We start from the raw sequence: 19,488 nt of genomic DNA, 5'->3' as shown, positions 1-19,488 counted from the left end.
TGTAGGTAAAATGTTTTCTGTATATGCATATGTATGTATGTATGTATAATCGATGGTAAGAGTTTTATACAGAAAAGCTCAATGACTACTCATTAAGCTTCTGAAACTACTTTAATGTCTGCTCGCACTAGATTTCATTATAAACAAAAGTCCAGATACAAAGTTCGCGATATCAATGCGATTCGCGATTTTTTGTTTACATTCGCCAATTGTTATTGCGGTTCCTAAAGCTGATACCAGTTGGCAACGCGAAATCAAATGAGGCCAGCGAAAATAAATACACTTACACTTACATATATAGCGCTAAAAGTATGTTTGTTATAGCAGAACCAACACATTTGTACATCTATTGTATAGATAAATATTATATATATATGCATACATATGTATGTGCTTTTTCGCACTTCTAGATTTTTGCCAAAAAATTCCAAACAATTATGTGTTCTTTTTATTTTTCGGGGTACAAGTCGCGGCAGAACACCTACACATGCATAAACAAAGTGTATTCTTGTGTGCCGCAATAATGTGAGTTAAGTAATCGCTTTAGTGCACAAGCAAACTGAATTAATTGACAAATATAAATATGTATGTACGTGTAGAGTTCTCATATTGAGTTTAGATACATACATATAAAATTAAAGTGCACTTTACTCTTAATTTATATCTGAAATTATTTAACAAAAAAATAATATAGGTTATAAATTTTTTTTATTAAATTTTAATAAAGACAGAAAGGAAAAATGTCAAATATAAACAATGTTTTATAATATGGCAAATATTTATTAAACAAAACAATAAATAATGATTTTGAAGTTGTGAGGTACATAAATAAAAAAATTTGCAAAGTTAAAATGTCGAAATACATTTATCAGTCAATGTTATAAAAAATTCTATGTCCACAAAATGGATGAACCATAAAAAACTAAATTCTTTCCCATAGTTTGATATGTCAGTATTATATTCATAATTGTTATAGCTACACATGAACACGAAAGCATTTTTAATTATTTACTATTCTATTCCAGCGAAGTGCCATATCAACCCAGAGTTCAAAGGAATGTTGTTAGAAATAAAAAATTCACGGTCGTTAGGAAAATAATTTTTTATGAAGAAAAGTGAGCATAAAAAATAACAAAAACATTTTTTTATTTATTGTTTGGTGGTATCAGACTGGTTGTAGCAGCACATACGAATACACATACTCGTGGTACATACATACATATGTATGCGCTTATCTATAACGCTGAGAACATATGACTCAGATTAGCACGAGTCACAAAGCAAACTCACTGATACAAACGTAACTAAGCAACACTGAAGTGCAGAAAAGCGAGCTTCCGATATGAATGTTGCAAATATTTTGAAAATATTAAATAATAATAAAAAAAAACTATTACACTTCGTAGCAACATGTTCCAAGAGTATAAAAATAATGGTTGTTTTAGTATATATTTTATATATTAAAAAAAAAAATTAAGAAAAAAATAAAAATTGAAAATATATATTTTTCTGTTCTAAAGTAAGTGAACTAATTATATAAGTGTTTAAAAAATTTTATATTGGATTTTTATAAGTCTGAAAAATGTTTACAAAATCTTTTTTTTAATTTCAATCCGCGGTCGTGAAGAGGAATGGCAGAAACGTGTGTGAGTTTTTAAGGTTTAGAAAAGCTTTGAGTCCTATAGAGGAAAGTTATATGGCAAAGTTGTATGTAGGTAATGATAAGATCTATAACTTTTGTATTTACACCTTTTTCGAATAACCTCAAAATGTATGTATGTTAAAATTCAACTATACAAGTTTTTTGTTGGTTTTTTTCCTGTACAAAAATATATTCTGTCACGAAATTTGATGTAAACTTCGGTCTAACTGTATTTTTGTAATATTAATAAAAAAAACCTAATTACAAATTAGCATCGAAGAAACACCTAATATGTAACCAAAAATTTTCACATCAAAATATCGGATTAAAGCAACAAAACTGTAAGCTTTATGTTTGATGAAATCTTTACCTTGATGTAAAATATATATGGTATAAATACCAAGTTTTCCAATAGGGATGATGATTTTTAAGTGTCGTTACGGCCATTTCTAATATGTCATGATCTATAGTTACAATGTACTTAGTAATGTTTATAATTTTATAATGGAAGTATATACGCAAGTTCACATATTATTCAACTTTATTATCAAAATAATCGTTCTCCAATGCAACCTTTCGTTCGCTCTTGCCATTTTATGGTCGTAATAATCGTCCACCTGTGCTCGATATTCGTCGAATTGTTGAAAATTTCGGGCGTATACTTTCTTTACATAATGTCCAAGTGTCAATAAAAAAAGAAAAGCTCGAAGTAATGAAAATATTGCTGTCGTTCGGTCAAGTCTTGTTGAAGACTGCAATTTGTCGATTCCAAGAAGTTCTCAAGAGTTCAACCACAACCTGGCGGATTTAGAGAAAATATTAAAATTGTTCTTACTCAAGAACTGAAGTCATTGGACCACCGAAAACATCGTTAATTGGCTGATTTTTACCACAGAATTATTACCAGAAAAGTCTGAAGGCTCGATTATTTCAAGAAATTGTGGAATGTAATGGTCTCCAAGAAGTTGTGATTTAACGCAATAAGATTACTTTTTGTGAGGTTTTTTGAAATCATTGGTCTTTTGCAACAAACCGGACTCTCTTCAAGCTTTAGAAGACAATGTATTATTTATGACATACAACTTGACTTAGTGCAAAAAGTACTCAAAAATTGGTTTATCGAATTCGTTCCTGCAAAACAGTCGTGGATGCAATTTGATCAATTTCTCATGCGCATCTCCGTGACGAGTTTCCAGCAGGGATGCCAAGCGTTCTTGTATCTCAAGTACTGCTACACTGCATATGTATGCATACTATGTACATATATGTACTATATAATTATTCACTGCTTTAATAGGGAAAAAACCCCAGTAGCAACAAAAATTGTTCCACGAGAATCACCGCACCGAAACACACACACATATTGGTCTTCATATATGTATTTTTATATTTACGCAAACAATTAAATTTTAAAGTGATTGCGCTAGTACAACAACAAAAAAGCACACATTCTGCAAATAGTGGCTTGCTAATTCATTTGCCTTTGCTGCTGCTTATTTTTACCTTTTGCTGATAACACGCAACGCAAACAAAAGTGCCCAAACAAAAAAGAAATGCCAATACAACAAGAGCAAAAGCAAAATGTAAAACAAAACAGAAAAGAGCAGCAATTATCGCATGTTGCCATTGCTCAGAGCGCTTATCAAACTCAGCTGATTGTGACTGCTGGTTACTCTTGTTGTTGTATTATAATTCATTATAGCGCTGAACTTCCCGCGGCACCTCCCCACTCTTCTGCAACAACTTATCGGCAAGCGAAAAGAAACCGGTTATCGCGCAGTAAAAGTGTTATTCGCATTCTTTCGAGGTTATTTATACGCTGCACTCTTGCACATACATACTTATATACATACATATTTCGCCCCACAGTCTCCCGCAGGCACGGGTATTTCTGTACTTCAGATAAACTCAAGCACTTCTATGGAAAAATATGAATAAATCGAAATGCACTGTGCAGGCATTGTGCTGTTGCATGGCTGATAAGCACAATTCAGCGCTTGTGCGCAGTGATAAGCGACGAGTGCCCACATACACACATATCTACATATGTACATATATATGTATGTATGTATGTATGTCCTGTGTATTAAAGATTGCGATTTCTGCTTGGCCTCAAGACAAAGCTTTGATAAAAACTAAAGTATGAAATAATTGCTGCGTCAATGCGCTTGTGTGGACATGAATTTTAAGAACGAACTGCAGAAGTAGTGATTACTCAATCAGCTACCGGGTACTCGGCCTTGTTTATGTGCAGACCATGTGAGCACACAGTTCAACTACGCAGAGAAGCTGATTTTTTGCACGCGAAACTATTGTATCAACATGAATTAGCCGAAGGTCAAAGGCTGCCACCGCGCCATCTCCGTAAGCGCACACACTATGATAAATATAGATTCTTCTTTTTTAAACGTTCAAAATAGCAACTAAACTTAATGAGGACGTGATTGTTTACGTTTACGAAAAATCTAAGCAAACCTTACTTTTTCGGGTATTGTGAGGCATAAACACATCATTCACACTCACTCATTTAATCACTTGATCATTAAGGAAATTCTATGCCAATTCTTTGGAGCTTCATATAAACTCACGTTATTATTATGTACGCATGTACTTACATACATATGTATATAAGTACATATACACTCTATATTATAGAGTATATATTATTATATTATTTAATTAATTTTTATACCTTGACATGGTATATTAAGTTTGCCATAAAGTTTGTAACAACTGGAAACAACTTCAAAGACCTTATAAAATACAATATATGTTTGCATTTAATCAGCATATATCGGACCACTGTAGCATAAACATAGCTGTCATATAAACTTAACGATCAAAATTCAGTCCTTGTATGGAGAACTTTTGTATTTGACGAGATATCTTCACAAAATTTGTTTTGGATTATTGTACGTGATAACGGTAAAATTTGTGAAGAAATTATTCATGTTAAACTACTATATACTTGTATGTATAGCTGCCATACAAACTTAACGATCAAAATCAAGGATAAAATAATTTTAGACCATTTTATGCTATAAGGAAAGTTATTAAAGTTTCAGTGTAGCCGAAGTAAACGTGTATGTCTTTTTTAATACAGTAAAAAAGATATGGAAAATTACAATGATTAGTATTAGCTCATAAAAAATTATTATTTCGAAGAAATATATTTTCCAGTGCCCTAAAATATCAAAATATGCAAAGAAAGCTAATATTAAGATTTGAGTGGCGTACGAAAGCTACATCTGAAAATGAAATGAAAATAAAGTAGGAAAGAAGAGGTTCACTTTTTTCTTTAGATAAACTTAGACAGTTTGAATAATTTAAAAGTAAATTCTTCTGTTTAATTAGAACAAATTGTGTTTTCTTGTTATATTTATATACAAGATATTAATACACGTATTATACATATATTAGGGTGGATCAACATAAATGGCCTGCCTCATTTTTGGATTAAGTTGAGCGTTTACGAGATATGCACCGTCTAATATCAATGCCTATAAAAAACACACAAAAACCAAACACTAGAAAAAATAAAACATTTTTGTTGAAATGTTAAATTTCCTACAATACTCTCGTAGTCTTTAGAATTTACAATGATGTTTTTTCGTTGAAGTATAAAATTCAAAAAAAACAACAAAAGAAATTTGCCTTAAAAAAGTCAAACTTCAACCTCTAATATCTTTCAAATGGCTATGTTTACGAAAAATCCTTAGAGACCACGTTGTGAAGCATTTAATTTCCTACAAAAACTATGAAACTAAATATTTTTGAAGCATTTGGAAGCAAGATAAATACTTTTCTCTCTGATGATAAGAAAATAATATAAAACCATTAAGGGCTGGACTTTCACGTTACTATTAAGAGATCTTACAAGGAGACCATTTCGTAGAGGTGTCTGTTAAGCAATTTTCAGAGTACGAAGCGAATAAAGCATTCGTATCTTTGACCCACCCATATATTAAAATACTTAATTCACATAAAATAATCTATGAAATTTTCACTCATAACTATATATTCAAATATATATACAGCACTCTGCCAGAATATTTGAGTTCTCGCATTTATTCTTTAGTTCTTTTAAATATGTGTGTTTTTTTCGCCTTTGTTTACATCTGAACATAGATTTCCATTTAAAAATAGCGCAGACATAAACTATCTGCTAAAACGCGAAATATTTTAATTTCTTTTAAACAAATGCTACAAAATTTGAATTTTCAGGCTGCAACACTATTTGAGTGAAATTGGGGGGAAAAAAATTCTATAAAAAAGCCAACAATTATATTTACATATATCAGATTTTAATTAAAATTTGTGTGGTTCAAAATTTCAAAGAAAAGAGAAACAAATTAGTGTCTAAACTGTTATTTTTTATTTTTTGTTATTTATGTTTTCAATTATAAAAAGTCTTGTTCTTAGTATGCGATGCCAGAGCAGCACTTAACTAAATGTTTATAAATAGCGCACACCTACCTGTTGCCATTGATCCTCAATAGATGGTTGTGATGAGAAGTAGCCAGTGGTGCAGACGTGCTCCAATTCGCTGAATATATTCCCGCTCGGTAGTATATCCATATTGAGATCCATACTATGAAAATCCAACGACTCCGTTTTCATTGAGATTTTTTACACTTTTGTGAAAAATAATTTTTGAATTTATAAAATTTTGCCGATTTTATTATTATTTTGCAAACTGTATGCACTTTGAGTTCATAAAATTTTCTCACACAACTTTTACACAAGCTAATTTTAATATTAATTTCTTTATTGAATTTTACAACAACTACTGCTATTTTCTATTTTTTATTTTTATGTTAACACTTATTCTCCGCTTCTCTAACGAACTCACTGTACTCTGGTTGACAACGGTTGCGCTTCAGCTATTTCGAAGCGTGCCTGTAAATGAAAAAACAACGCAAATAATTTAATAATAATTCAATTCGTGAAAATTAATTTAATTTTATTTAGAGAATAATTATCAGTAATTAAAAAAAAATAGTTTTACACAAATTTGATAAGCATATTTTTATAAAAACTGTTATGGAGTAAATGCATATAAATTAACGATTATATACATATATCGTTTTTGTCTGTCTATATTTTTTTAATAACGTATTTACTTATACCTATACGAGTATTTACTTTCATGGCATATTTCATCGCATGCCACGTGATATTTTCTCATTCTCTGTCAAAGCCGAATTTACCCTTCCCGCCAAGCTACAGCCAAACAAAGAAAAGCTTATATTTATACAACTATAAATTCGATTACTCGTTTTACTCATTTCCAAAAAGCAAATATACACACATTTATCATTCTGTAATACACGTTTCTTGTGTATTCTCGGCCATTTGACCATCAGCATTGTTGTTTTTGTTGCATTTTGCTTTTACCATATTTCATTAACCTGGTTTTCCTGCTACTCATATTACCGAATAAACCAACGGCACCGACTAACAACAACAACGGCGAATGCGAAGAAAAACTACAGAGAGAACGGGAAAAATATTTTTAACGTTCGTATGTAAATTGATATGTTTGTATGTATGAGTTTCGATATTCTACCGGGCTATGAAAATTTCGGGTCAGTGAACTTCTGTAAGCGGCGCGAGCTCGCGTTCCCCTTTCTTGGTAGCTGAGAACCGCCAGAATAGTTACCAAAAAAAATTCAAAACGAAGTAATGGAACACACAACAATTATGAATATTCATGCATGGGTTAGTGTCGGCAAAGTATCAACGGTATAAATGGGTCAGTTCACATTTTTACGGTTCTATTACATACATATGTATATAATTATAACCGGTCAAAATCTGATATTATAAATGCATTTAAATACTATTTGCATCATTACATATTATCTGCTGTGTTTTATAAGGAAAAGGCATTTTATGATAATATTAATTTCAATTTCTTTATCAAAGAAAAAGTAATATTTTTATAATTCTTGCGCATTTTTGTTTATCATCGATTTACTTTTTCCTTTATACGTTTAAACACTTTATCAGCCCAATTTCCTGTTTCCGCGAACGCAAACACTATCACATACATGAGTATGTAAGATGGTTTGGTCATACGAATGCAATACAGAACAAATTTTCTGAATTTTTTTTTGGTAAAATGCACTCCGTAAGTTTTTTGTCGTCTTGATATGCCCGTTACTGGCCTTAATAAGTTATTCCAACAGTTTGTTGCAATCTCATACAAGCAGTATAAAGAAACACATCCCTACCTCTTAACTAAATAATTACTTAATGACTGACTTGCTGAAGTTTCATTATTCTCTCATTATTGTTTTAGTTCCACCATTTAACACCTCAAGCGTGATTCCGCAATTTGAAAACTTTAACGACGCTTTCTCACATATTTTGAATAACGCTTCTTTTAGCTTGAGGCCTTATTTCCAACGCCGTAGAAAAGCACAATCGATATTTTGCTACACAAACTCGTTATGTCGACTCAAAGCGTTAAGCGTTGAGGAGAATATTGTTCCAAAACCCAGCTCACAGACTCTTTGCAGTAGATACACAGAACTTTTGCTCAGTTCCTTCTAAGGTTTTTCTATTCAATTCAAACTGCTTGAGTACTGCAGATACACACTATTAAAGAATTCAAACCTCACTGTTTTGAATAATTACTTCATTCTGGTCCATTCTCACTTGCGTGCGCTCGTTTCAAAAAAATGTCCTCAAAAATCCTCACCAATGAACTTCTTTTTCTTTTATTAATATATTTTGCGTTTTTCTTTCACTTTATAGCTTTCCACTCTTCAACAGTTATTGTCTGTCACTTCCCCATTCGAAATGCATTCAACATTTTATTGGCATTTTCATAAGTTTGACCAGACCTGCCTCTTCTTCTACCTGCCATAGCATGTAAGTGCAATACCCCTCTCTTCCACTTCTTTTATTTTTTCATTGCGTCAATTATCACCTTTTGTATATTTCCAGCCAATACATTGCTCCCCCTCTAGACCTTTACATCGCACCTCTTCTGTTTTCCGCTGTTTGTTTTTATTTTCTTTTCATTTTTGTTTTGGTCTCGAATTTGTGTGCTGCCTTTACAAGTTTGTGCCACAAACACGTTAAAAAAATATAAAACCAAATTTGATGAAGAGGTAAACGGAAAAATTCAACAAAAACAAATTTCAATACCAGAATAAATAGCTTGTAAGAGTGAAAAGCGATTAAAAGCAAATAAAGAGTTGCTTAAATTTATGTACAGTTGCAAGCTATCGACAAAATAGTAATAACTTCTTATATAGAGGGCGCTGGGTAGGCTATTGAAGCTTCCGCAAGTAATACGGCAAAAGTTTCTCATATTATTAGTTACACAAAGTGTCGTTCTTTGTATATTTTATTTAATACTAGTAATAATATATGAAATTTTAACTGAAGAACCGAAGATAAATAATTAAAAAACTCTAAATGGAGTCAAACAATCCAAAGTGACATTTCGGTCTGATCAAATGATTTCCGATTTGTATGCCAATTATATTATATATGGTATATACAAGACCATGTTGTTGACAATGTTGAGATTTCTACAGGTAAAAATAGGTAATTCATTAGACAAAAGATCTATCGCCTACTAAACTCTTGGACAACTCAGCAAAAAATTATGTAGTCCATCCCCATATGAAATGGGGTTTGGAACGAATTGTTCGGTTATAAGGGTTGATCTTCAAATAATTAAACTAAAACTCGGAAATTATTCAAACATGCTATTTATAATGGAAATATTAAGGAATTATATACTCTTGTGTTGGTCGAAAAAAATTAGTGTTTAAAATATATCATTTTTCGGTTAAATATTCCATATTTCGTTAAGATCTGAGCACTAGAAGCAAGGTTGCAGCTATCAACAGCGTGCTTAAACGATTTTAATTTTCTGCTGCTTCCGATATTTACATTTAGTTGTTAAGAGGTTTTAAGTATTTTGAACACCGCATCTGTGCGCAGTGAATGAATCGCAAACTGAAGAGAACCAAACCGCTGGAAATTTTAATTTTAACCAAAAAGTATATGCCGAGAAGTAGTAGCCTGTCTGAAATCTTAATGTTCGAAACACTTTTAACGGTCTCTTAGTTTTATTTTTGCTCTTTTCAAGTTGTATTTTGCCTCGGTCAGTTTTTGCATTTTTCTCTGCGAGTTCAACAAATTTTTCACCTTTCTATGTATATGTACAATAACAGATGGAACAACTGCTTGCTGTAGAATCGAATTTCAAAAAAAAAAAAAATGCATGACAGTTTATAAATAAAATCACTGACCATCTAAGCTAAACTTTCCTGAATAGCCGACCTTGTATTGTTGTTTACTCGCAATTTGTTATTTCAGCGAAAAGAACGGGCCTGGTATTGTTTGCTGGAATTGGCGCATTTTACCTCGCGATCTTAAATTGAAAGCGTTCAAAATACAGCTTGTGCATGAACTGAAGCCTCTCGACATTCCAAGCGAAATCGCTTCGCTTTATGGACTCATTAAAAGATCCAAGAAGATCCCAAACTTTTTTTGGTTCAGCGATGAAGCCCATTTCTGATATGTAAAATCTGAAGTGTATGCGGACATTCCTGATTCGATTCAGGACTTGGAGCAAAACATCCCGTTTGTCAATCGCCAGTTACCACACGAAATGCTCGAACGAATCATCTAATATTATACTTAACGGATGGACCATCTGAGGCAGCCAGTCAATATTTGAGAGGATATTCTTAAAAAAATTAATGCCAAGAGATGTTCTTTCGAATGATAATAAACATTCCCCAATAAATTTGAAGTCTGTGTTTATTTTTGGGGAAACTCGAAACGGATCACCCTTTACTTGGTTTTGTTATCCTTTGGAAATAATATGTATTTTAATAATTTTTTTTTTTTAAAGTACTAGTTTCTAAGAAGTTATAAACACAAAAATAAGGAAAATGTTTAAACAAATTTGTATGAAAAGAAATATGACAATAAATAGAAAAAATTAAAACTATATTTTAGTTATATTTCTCTCAGACTTGTGTATCGATAAAAGGTTGAAAATCTTGTTTAAGCATTTTTTTAAGAGCCGAGTCGTCATCCGATGTTCTGCATTTCATATATTATTTAAATTTGCATTAATATTTTTGATTCTTCTTTGCTTCTCGTTTCATATGAATTCCCAATAGAGCAGAACGTGCATATGTGTATATTCATATATGCATACATACATATAGTAATATGTAGGAACGAGTGTATGGGAATGTGTTTATTTGAGAGGCATTAACATCCGGCTTTGCTTGTGCGCTTGTGTTCCTCAGCGTACGCACAACATTTCAAAAATTGCGTTTCTGCCTTCACACCGCTTCACTTCACTGTCGACTAAGTACACCCCTCACCTGTGTGCCTCTTTACACATATTTCTGTTTTATATTTTTCAACTTTGACTTCGCTGCATCACCTTGCTACTGGTTTGTTTGTGTAAACAGCGACACGAGCTGGTATGCGTGTGTATTTGTTGTGTATAGGGTTTTTTTTTGTTGTTTATAGGGTGTAGGTGCATTATAATGCGTTGCCTTTTGCTTTGATGCTATTAATGCGCTTTTGTTGGTTTTGTTTTTGTTTTGACTCTCTTGTGCTGACGTTTGGCTTGTTACGAACACTCTCTCATTGCTGTCTTCCAACACTTTTATCACTTTTCATGTGCTTCTCTGTTTCTTTTACAGGCTTATACATACATATGTATGTATCTAATATGTGTGTATGTGTTGATGTACATATATGTATTATATAAAAGTGGTATGAATGCGGCTCCGATGTTGCTTCACACTACCTTTTGTTGTTTATTTGCTTTTGTTCTGCCTTTGTGGCAAGTTTGTTGTATTGAAATTCATAGCTGCCACATGCAACAGTAGTCGCCACAACCAACCAGCCAGCAACTTTTCCATATATAACAACAAGCTTTGACAACATACAATTAAAAAAGCGAAAACAATGCTAATATCAAACACAACAAAAACAGCAAACAACTGGTCGCTGGTGTGTGCAACACGCAATGGCGGAAAATTCTATTTCACTTGCGTCGCATTATGACTTTTTATTCAGTTGCTTTTCTCACATGTCTGCCCATATTTACACGCATGTGCTTTTCTCGTGGCAAATTCCGTTGTTGTTGTTGTTTGGTTTACTTTCAGCATCTTCCTGCACTGCCTCGCTCACCGTAATCCGCCGCCGCCTCGGCACCGATTTATTACAATAAACAAGGTCGACGTTGCATGCCATGATCTTGATTTGCCACAGTTTCCTCTCTCCAACGGCCATTTACGCTCACCTCGATTGTCTCCCCGCTTCCCCCTTCATATGCTCTTGCAACTACCACAAATCTGTGTTAGCACGTACAAATACTGGCATTAGTGACGCGGCATCTTCAACGAATTGTTTACACTCGTGTTGTCTGCGGGTTGCATGCAACAAAACTAACGGTGCATGCCCCACATACATGAAACACAGCGTAGCACACACTGAAAACAAAAATAAATTTGTATTTTTCTCAATTTCACATTCCAATGTGCAACATAATTTTCTCACGATGTTTCTGCTCTTCCACGCTTTGTCGCACGTTGCCGGCAAGCGATGTGCTTTTCTTTTCGCATCCGCTCATTTAAATGCGGCGCATTTTCCTATCCATTCATTAGCTTTGGTGCATCAAATTCGATTTTCCGGACTTACCGTTGCTTTTAAGCACTCCAATTGATGCCGTCACACTACTTGCCGCATATTTGTCGCATGGACGCATTAGCACGCATTTATAGGCATTTCCTTTTTTGCACATTTCTGCCACTTCAGCGGTTTCCATGTGCGACTATGCCAAAGTGTGTGGCATCAAGTGATACGCGTGTTGCATGCCGCAAAAAGTAGCGGGAAACTCGAATTTTCGCAATGTTGATGAAAGCGAAAAAGTCGAAATGCGTGGCACTACAGTAACGCACATGCAACATGAAGGCACACAGCCGCCTTGTGGCAATGTCATTTGTGTGCGCGTTGCATATACGAAAGTACGACTATATTGTTGTTATTAGTCATGCGTTTAGCATGCATCTACTTGTATCATGTGCAACATATTAGTGGCCATTGTTAGATGCTGCTCGTGTAACGAAGGGGAGCCTTTTTCAGATTTTCAAATTGACAGTACCCAAGCAGCATGCAACCGTACTCTGTGGCATTGAAGCGAATTTAATGAAATTGTTGCCGTTGCCTGTGCAACAAATCAGCAGAACAAATGAGGTTGTGAACTGAAACAATGAAGTGGCAAGGAAATAATTGAAGGGCAGGGATGTGATAAAAGCGCAGGATTTGTTGAAGAAACTCCAGGTTATGAGAAATAAAGTCATGGAAATGACTTCATATGATCATCGATTCGCCATCACTCCACTCTGCTCGCTGTTTTTTGCGCTGTTCACCTACATAAGTACATATACATATTTGTCCATTGATACCATTTCTTAGTAACAATGCACACACAACAAGTGATATATAATAACACTTTTTTAGACTTAAAAGATGTCTTTTTAGGAGTAAGCGTGGCTCAAACATGATTTTCATATTTTTAATGAGAAATATTCTTTAATAAAATCTTAAGCTCACAAGGTAAAACTTTTTCAAAAATCCATAACTTTTACATAATCTGTTAGAAAGAGTTATTCTGCGTTGGATTTCGAGACAGACTTTATTGTTGGTTTTAATACTGTTTCCAAGATTGACGAAAGTATCTACGACTTCGAAGTTATGATTGTCAACAGTGACGTGGGAACAAAGTCGCGAGTGTGTCGACGGTTTGTTTGATTGAGAGGTTCGCTTTAAGGAGAATGGAGTGTATAGAAGTTTACGCAAGTGAAGAAAGTTCTCTGAGCTCCATTCACTAGGGAGTGGCCAGAAACGATTATTTCACATATGGCTCAAGCAGCCCATGACTTCCGATCTTAAACCAAGTATTCTCTGTGTAGCCATGAAACATCCGTTTGAAGGAGAACTAAATTGAGAAGGCAGCCATCCCACCACAGCGTTGTGCGCTGGGTTTGGGACCCGCCACGTAAAAAAACGCCTTCAAGGAAAAAGAAATTACAGCCTTGGACGAGAGACCCCTCTTTTAGATAAAGGAGCTCTTACTTGTAGTTAAAAAAAAAAAAAAAAATTCACGTTCTTTTCACATCTTAGCTGTATATATAAAAGTATGTATTTTGGCTATAGGCTGAATTGGAATAAAGTTACATAGTAGTTACGATCCTATCCGATTAGTGCTGGAAGTCATTGAAGATGGTGAAAAGTAAAAAAAAAAATCGTGTAAGGACAAAACTTATTGGAAATTGAAAATAAATTAACAAAAAAACGAAAACTAGTTTACGTGGGGAAGAGAATGGAGTGGTTGAATTTTTAAGGGCCCAAACTGTTTATTTCGATTTCCGGCAAAATTGCAAGTCCTAAGGAGAAAAGTGTAAGTTGTATGCAATAAAAGATCTATAACTATTTTGTTAACATTTTTTCACTTAACCTAAAATTTATGTTAAAAATAAAAAAAAACAAGTTTTTGGATTCTTATATTTGTCTTTTGCAAATATGTTTTTGCTTTCACAAAATGTCTGTTTTTTAAAAAAGTCCGTCGGTCGGGCCTCCACTCCGTTGGAAGGACCAGATGGAGAAGGACCTGGCTTCGCTTGGAATATCCAATTGGCGCCACGTAGCGAAAAGAAGAAACGACTGGCGCATGGTTGGCTATAACTTGGCTATAACCGGGTAAGCGGAGTCTACACCAATAAAGCCAAGCAATTTTTGATTAAACACATAAAAGATCTTTGCCTTTCAAGTCTCGACAAATTCTTTCTTACTCATATAAAACCACATCAATAAATATCGAAAACATGATTTATGGCCGTTGCTATTTCCAAACTATCATTCTATATTCTAGATAAAATGCGTTCGATTCACTACTTCGTAATCTTTGGATCTTCAGACGCAATATTACCAAAAAGTGTGTGTATTTTGCAGCCATTTCGAAAATTCAGTATCTTTTTGCGGCCACATCAACAATCAATTCATGAATTTTTGTTTTTTCTTCATTCACGACCTATCGGTTAATGTAACCACTTGGAAAAGTTGTGTTGCTATATGGAATAAACTCTTGAAAATTAGCGCAAAATGCCATAAAACACGCGCACACATACGAGCATGGCTATTTTCGTTATAATGCTTGCCACTTACAGTAATTTTTCAATCACTTCACCGGCTGCGTTCAAGCAATTACCGCCAAACGGCTCGCCTATTCAAATATTCGGCAAATCAAATGTGAACTCTTTGGATGCTTTATGCTTATCCGCTGACGCAGAACATCCATCAGTCAAATACTTTGGTTTGTTTATATATGTACATACATATTATATAGTATATGTATATGCGATGTATTTGAGCAAAAGAATAACATAGCAAATTGTATACACATGCTCAGCGCTAATTTTCAAGCCACATATACGCATGTACATACATGCACACATAAGTAAATACAAACATGCATTCGCACAATCACATACACAAAAACACGCATTTATGAACGATTTTTAACTTTTTTCTGAATATTTCGTACCCCACTCAATCAGCGACGGCGCAGAGTCACCGCTGTGCCGATCGCTATAAGAAACTAGTTTCGCTTTTGCCTTCTTTGGCTTGTTGTTGCTGCGCTTTTTTGCCGCTGCTGGTCTTCATTTTTATCTAAACAATTTTCCAGTTTCAATTTCAAGTGGTTCTTATTAGTCAGCTACTGTTTTTGTTATTGCTTGTGGAATCTATTAGCATAATCGTTGCGCATGCATGAAAGTATGTACATAGAACCACGAATGTGTGTTTATAGGATCGAAAACGTAACAAGCAATCTGAGCTAAAATTATACAAACGTTGGGCGCTAAAAAAGAGGAGGCCACATAACAAGAAGATACAGTTTCCTCATTTCAATTTACTTTTGTTTTTTGTACTGGGTTAGGGTGGGTTAGGTTTCATGGCTGATTCGCAAAATGCTGATCGCATTTGGATTGCTAGATAGAAGCAAAAGAAGAATTCCTGTAATTAGAGCTCATCAGTAGACAAAGCGTTAATTTGTTTGGAGTTTTATTTATATTTTTGTGCTAAAATTTTCAAAACTTTTAAAATTCACTTAGCCGTTCATTAATTTACAGTATTTAATACGTTACGAAATAGAATATTATAAGAGCATTCATTTATTTAGCACAACACCAAATCATGCTTACATACTCAGCGATAATATAAGCGAAGTATGATTAATAGGTTACCAAAGTTATATGTTATGACGATATGAATCATAAGGGTTCTCTTCATAAGACGAACATTTTCGAATTTCGCTTATTCTTTTATCATAAATTTACATACATACATACATATGTATGTGCATATGTGGTGTTGATTAATAAGTAGGATCGGGGATACAACCAAGTGCAAAAAAGACAAAAATAATTCGATTATGGAGTGCTAATTGCTAAACCTTTAAAGTGCTACAGTTGGTCAAAGTGTCTTGAGGATCGGATCATCATAGATTTATGGACCATGTAGTTTTAAACCGAAGTTTTTTAATTTCCTTACATTATAATTTAAAATTAAATTTTTTATTGCAGCTCTGTTTCAAAAAAGCGCTTTCGGTTACTTTTCATGTTCATTCAAAACAGTTAACATTTAATGTTGCTTTATTCGTAGACTTTGTGATACTGTGCCCTCCAAACTATAATTATTTACGATAAAATACGAAAATTCGCAAATTTGCGCACGCTGTTATCTAACAATTAGTTGCGCAAAGCTTCTTGTCGCGCAAATTCCGATTGGGGAAATGGCGTTGCCACCTAAATCGCATTGGAAAAAGATTGGAAAAAAAATTTAAGAATTTTTATGGACCTTTGGTAATTTTGTTTCTAGTAAACTTGTAATCTTAAGCGATTATTAACAGAGGACTAAAAATTATGTAGCAAAAATAGTATATTATATAATTTTCTTTATAAAATATAATATTTGAACATATTTTTAAGATTGGTATGTAAAGAAAACGAACTTCTAAGAATTGTGTAAAAATAGCTTCTGACTGTTAAGAACCCAACTGAAACAAATTCTGCCAAAAGTTTAACCAATAATTGTTTAAAATGAATTTCTTCTTTCAAAAACAAAACTATAAGCTATTCCTCCAAAATATGTTTCGTTTCTTATATATGATTCTTTTTTATGACTTGCTTAAAACACTCACTAAAATGCGTAGGATTTTTTACTTTTACATACTTTCAGTGAAAAGTGGCTATGAAATAATATTTAAGTGGCAACACCATACACAAAAAGAAACGGTCATAAAACAAGCGCTGTTATAGCCGTAAGTTGACAATGGACTTTGGGCAATTTAACGCATTAAGCACATAGCATGTACTATATGTAAGTATGTATATATGTATGTACGTATATATGTATATAATAGTATGTATGTATACCGCTTTATGTGCGCCAAAAGATATCAAGCTAATTGTTCAAGAAAAAGTGAAACAAAAGAACGCCAACAATTTCAACTTTGTCATATAAAAATAAACGTTACGGCACACTTCTTAAGACTGCGTCTTTTTCGTGCTTTACTTATGGCCTTAACTTTGTCCCCATAACTTACGTAAAAATCGAAAGCAAAATAAAAAGTACAAAATGGATGAAAAAACACGAAATTCAGTTCTCACTTTTATTGCCTGATTCACAGCAACAAGCACTCACATGTTGTTGTTGTTGCACTGCTTTATTTATTATGAGATGACGCAGGCATTTTATTTGGTTTTATTTTATTTTATTTTTTTGTTTGTGTAGATGTGCAAATAAAAGTGGAGCATGAAATGTGTCCAACGGTGTCAGCTGTGGTTAAAGGCAAAAATCAAATCGCCATAAAGCAGAACAGATTTGTTCTTGCTGCAACAACAAAAAAGATATGATCGTATTCGCGAAAATAAAGAAAACAGAGAACCGAACACAAACAAAAGCAAAAACATCTTGTGTGACCATATCGAATGGGTGTAATGAGTGGCAGAGGTTTGTTGTGAACACAGTAGCTGCAGTAGGCGCCGAGTGGGCGCCACTTGCCACACGCCACATGTGGACACTCTGACTTGTTGAATTCGCTGGAAACACAAGTGAGTAAGAACGCTCACATAGTGAGCTGCAAGCAATTAGATTTTTATTATAACTACACTGATCTGCTGGTTTTACGGCCAAACGCTTAGTTCACGGTATTTTTTCTGCCTCACACACAATGTTTACGGTATATGCGTCAAAGCCAATTTTGTGGTTTTATTTTAATTTTATTTTTATTATAAAACAGCTGCTGTGCTGACTGTCAAACAGTTGTGTGCATTACTGGCAGCGCGTTTAATAAAATTGATTATTATAATTGTTTTGAAAATGGCGTTAAGTGCATGATTCATGATATCAAGTTAGCCAACAGGTAAAAGTAAGAACATCAATGCTGGTTGTTGTCTTCTGGTTTTTGGTTGTGTGTACTCAATTTTCGTTGAACTGCATAACCGCTAATGTTGACTTATGCCACTTTTAGTTGTTACTGCTGCAAGTGTGTTAGAGTGCTGTTTAAATATTTGGCAGCAAAGCTCAAATTTATGCAGGATTTCGGAAAATGAAAGGTAAAGAATTGGAAAACATTTTATGTATTTAGTAGATTTGAATTCCAAGTGTACAAAATATTAAATGAGTGCGCTCAATGCCTCTACTTTTGCTGACTAAATTTATGTGTTTTCAAGTTGACTTAATTAAGATCATCTGAAAAAATATTTAGTATCAACTTATAAAAATGTAACCTCCAAGAAAATTACTTAAAATAGAGTTGTTAATAGACTTTATAGTTTTAATTTAATTATATTACAGCAGGAAAGTATGAAAGTAAATATTCTTCGAATTTTTTTTATGAAGTTTTTGAAGAGATCCAGTTTGGCAAGGCATACTAATAGAATCGCTTTTAAAAAACAAAAAAATAAAATACACACCTTTTCCTTCATTGCATACAAAAACCAAAACTCACAAACTACTGTAGATATAATAATAATAGATAGTATTAAGAGAGAGTAAAGCAAAATGTTGGTAAATGTCGTAGGTCGCCGATATTCATTACAATTGGTTGGGTGGAAGGCACACCTTTTCCACCTCGGTCGCGTTCGAGGTCGATTTAAACGCTATGCTATGCTATGGGTTCGGCACCCGGCCGCAGTGCGACTATACACTGAATTAAATTTTTCAATCCTACCTGCCTTTAGGTTTAAACCACAGCCACCACGAATATCTCTAAAGGGGCAAACACAATGAGCAGATTGGAGCGAACTCCAAGGACTAACTGCTCCCCGTGGTACCAGATTGCAGTCTCCGGTCAGGACTTGTAGCTTTTGCTACTACCAATTGAGCACCTAACAACTCAATGACAGAGGACATTTGTCGCTTGAACTTCAAATGTCTTTTCATTAGAAGGAATATCATTCAAAGCCTATAATATCAGATCAAGCTGAGTCTTATAGCACTATTTCTGACAAAGACTATACTGAAATTTCGAGGCAAGTCAAAAACAGACATGGTGGATATTGGATTTAAGGCACATCCTTACGCGCGACATACCCTACTGCGCATACCCACCGCAAAGTCTACCCCCTAATCGGCATAACAAGCTGAGTCCATCCATTTTTGAGATATCGAACTGAAATTTCGCTTACATTCTTTTCTCCTCAAAAAATGCTCATTTCTCAAAACCACCGATGTCGGAGTACTGCAGCATATAGCTGCCATGCAAACTGAACGATCCCAATCAA

The 19,488-nt window shown here is 33.9% G+C and overlaps 1 protein-coding gene across 1 annotated transcript in view; it reads right to left on the bottom strand.

Moving 5' to 3' along the window:
- Positions 1–19,488, bottom strand: part of LOC120771627 (Krueppel-like factor luna) — a 368,923-nt gene that overhangs the window by 348,640 nt on the left and 795 nt on the right. Inside the window, exon 2 of the mRNA XM_040099717.1 lies at positions 6,119–6,541. Coding sequence (XP_039955651.1) covers positions 6,119–6,262 — 144 coding nt within the window. The 5' untranslated portion in view covers positions 6,263–6,541. The remainder of the gene's footprint in view (positions 1–6,118; positions 6,542–19,488) is intronic.

The sequence above is a fragment of the Bactrocera tryoni genome, chromosome 3 (assembly GCF_016617805.1).
Source record: "Bactrocera tryoni isolate S06 chromosome 3, CSIRO_BtryS06_freeze2, whole genome shotgun sequence".
Classification (NCBI taxonomy): Eukaryota; Metazoa; Arthropoda; class Insecta; order Diptera; family Tephritidae; genus Bactrocera; species Bactrocera tryoni.
Note: the sequence above shows the minus strand (reverse complement) of the source record. Positions and strands in the feature narration are given on the sequence as shown.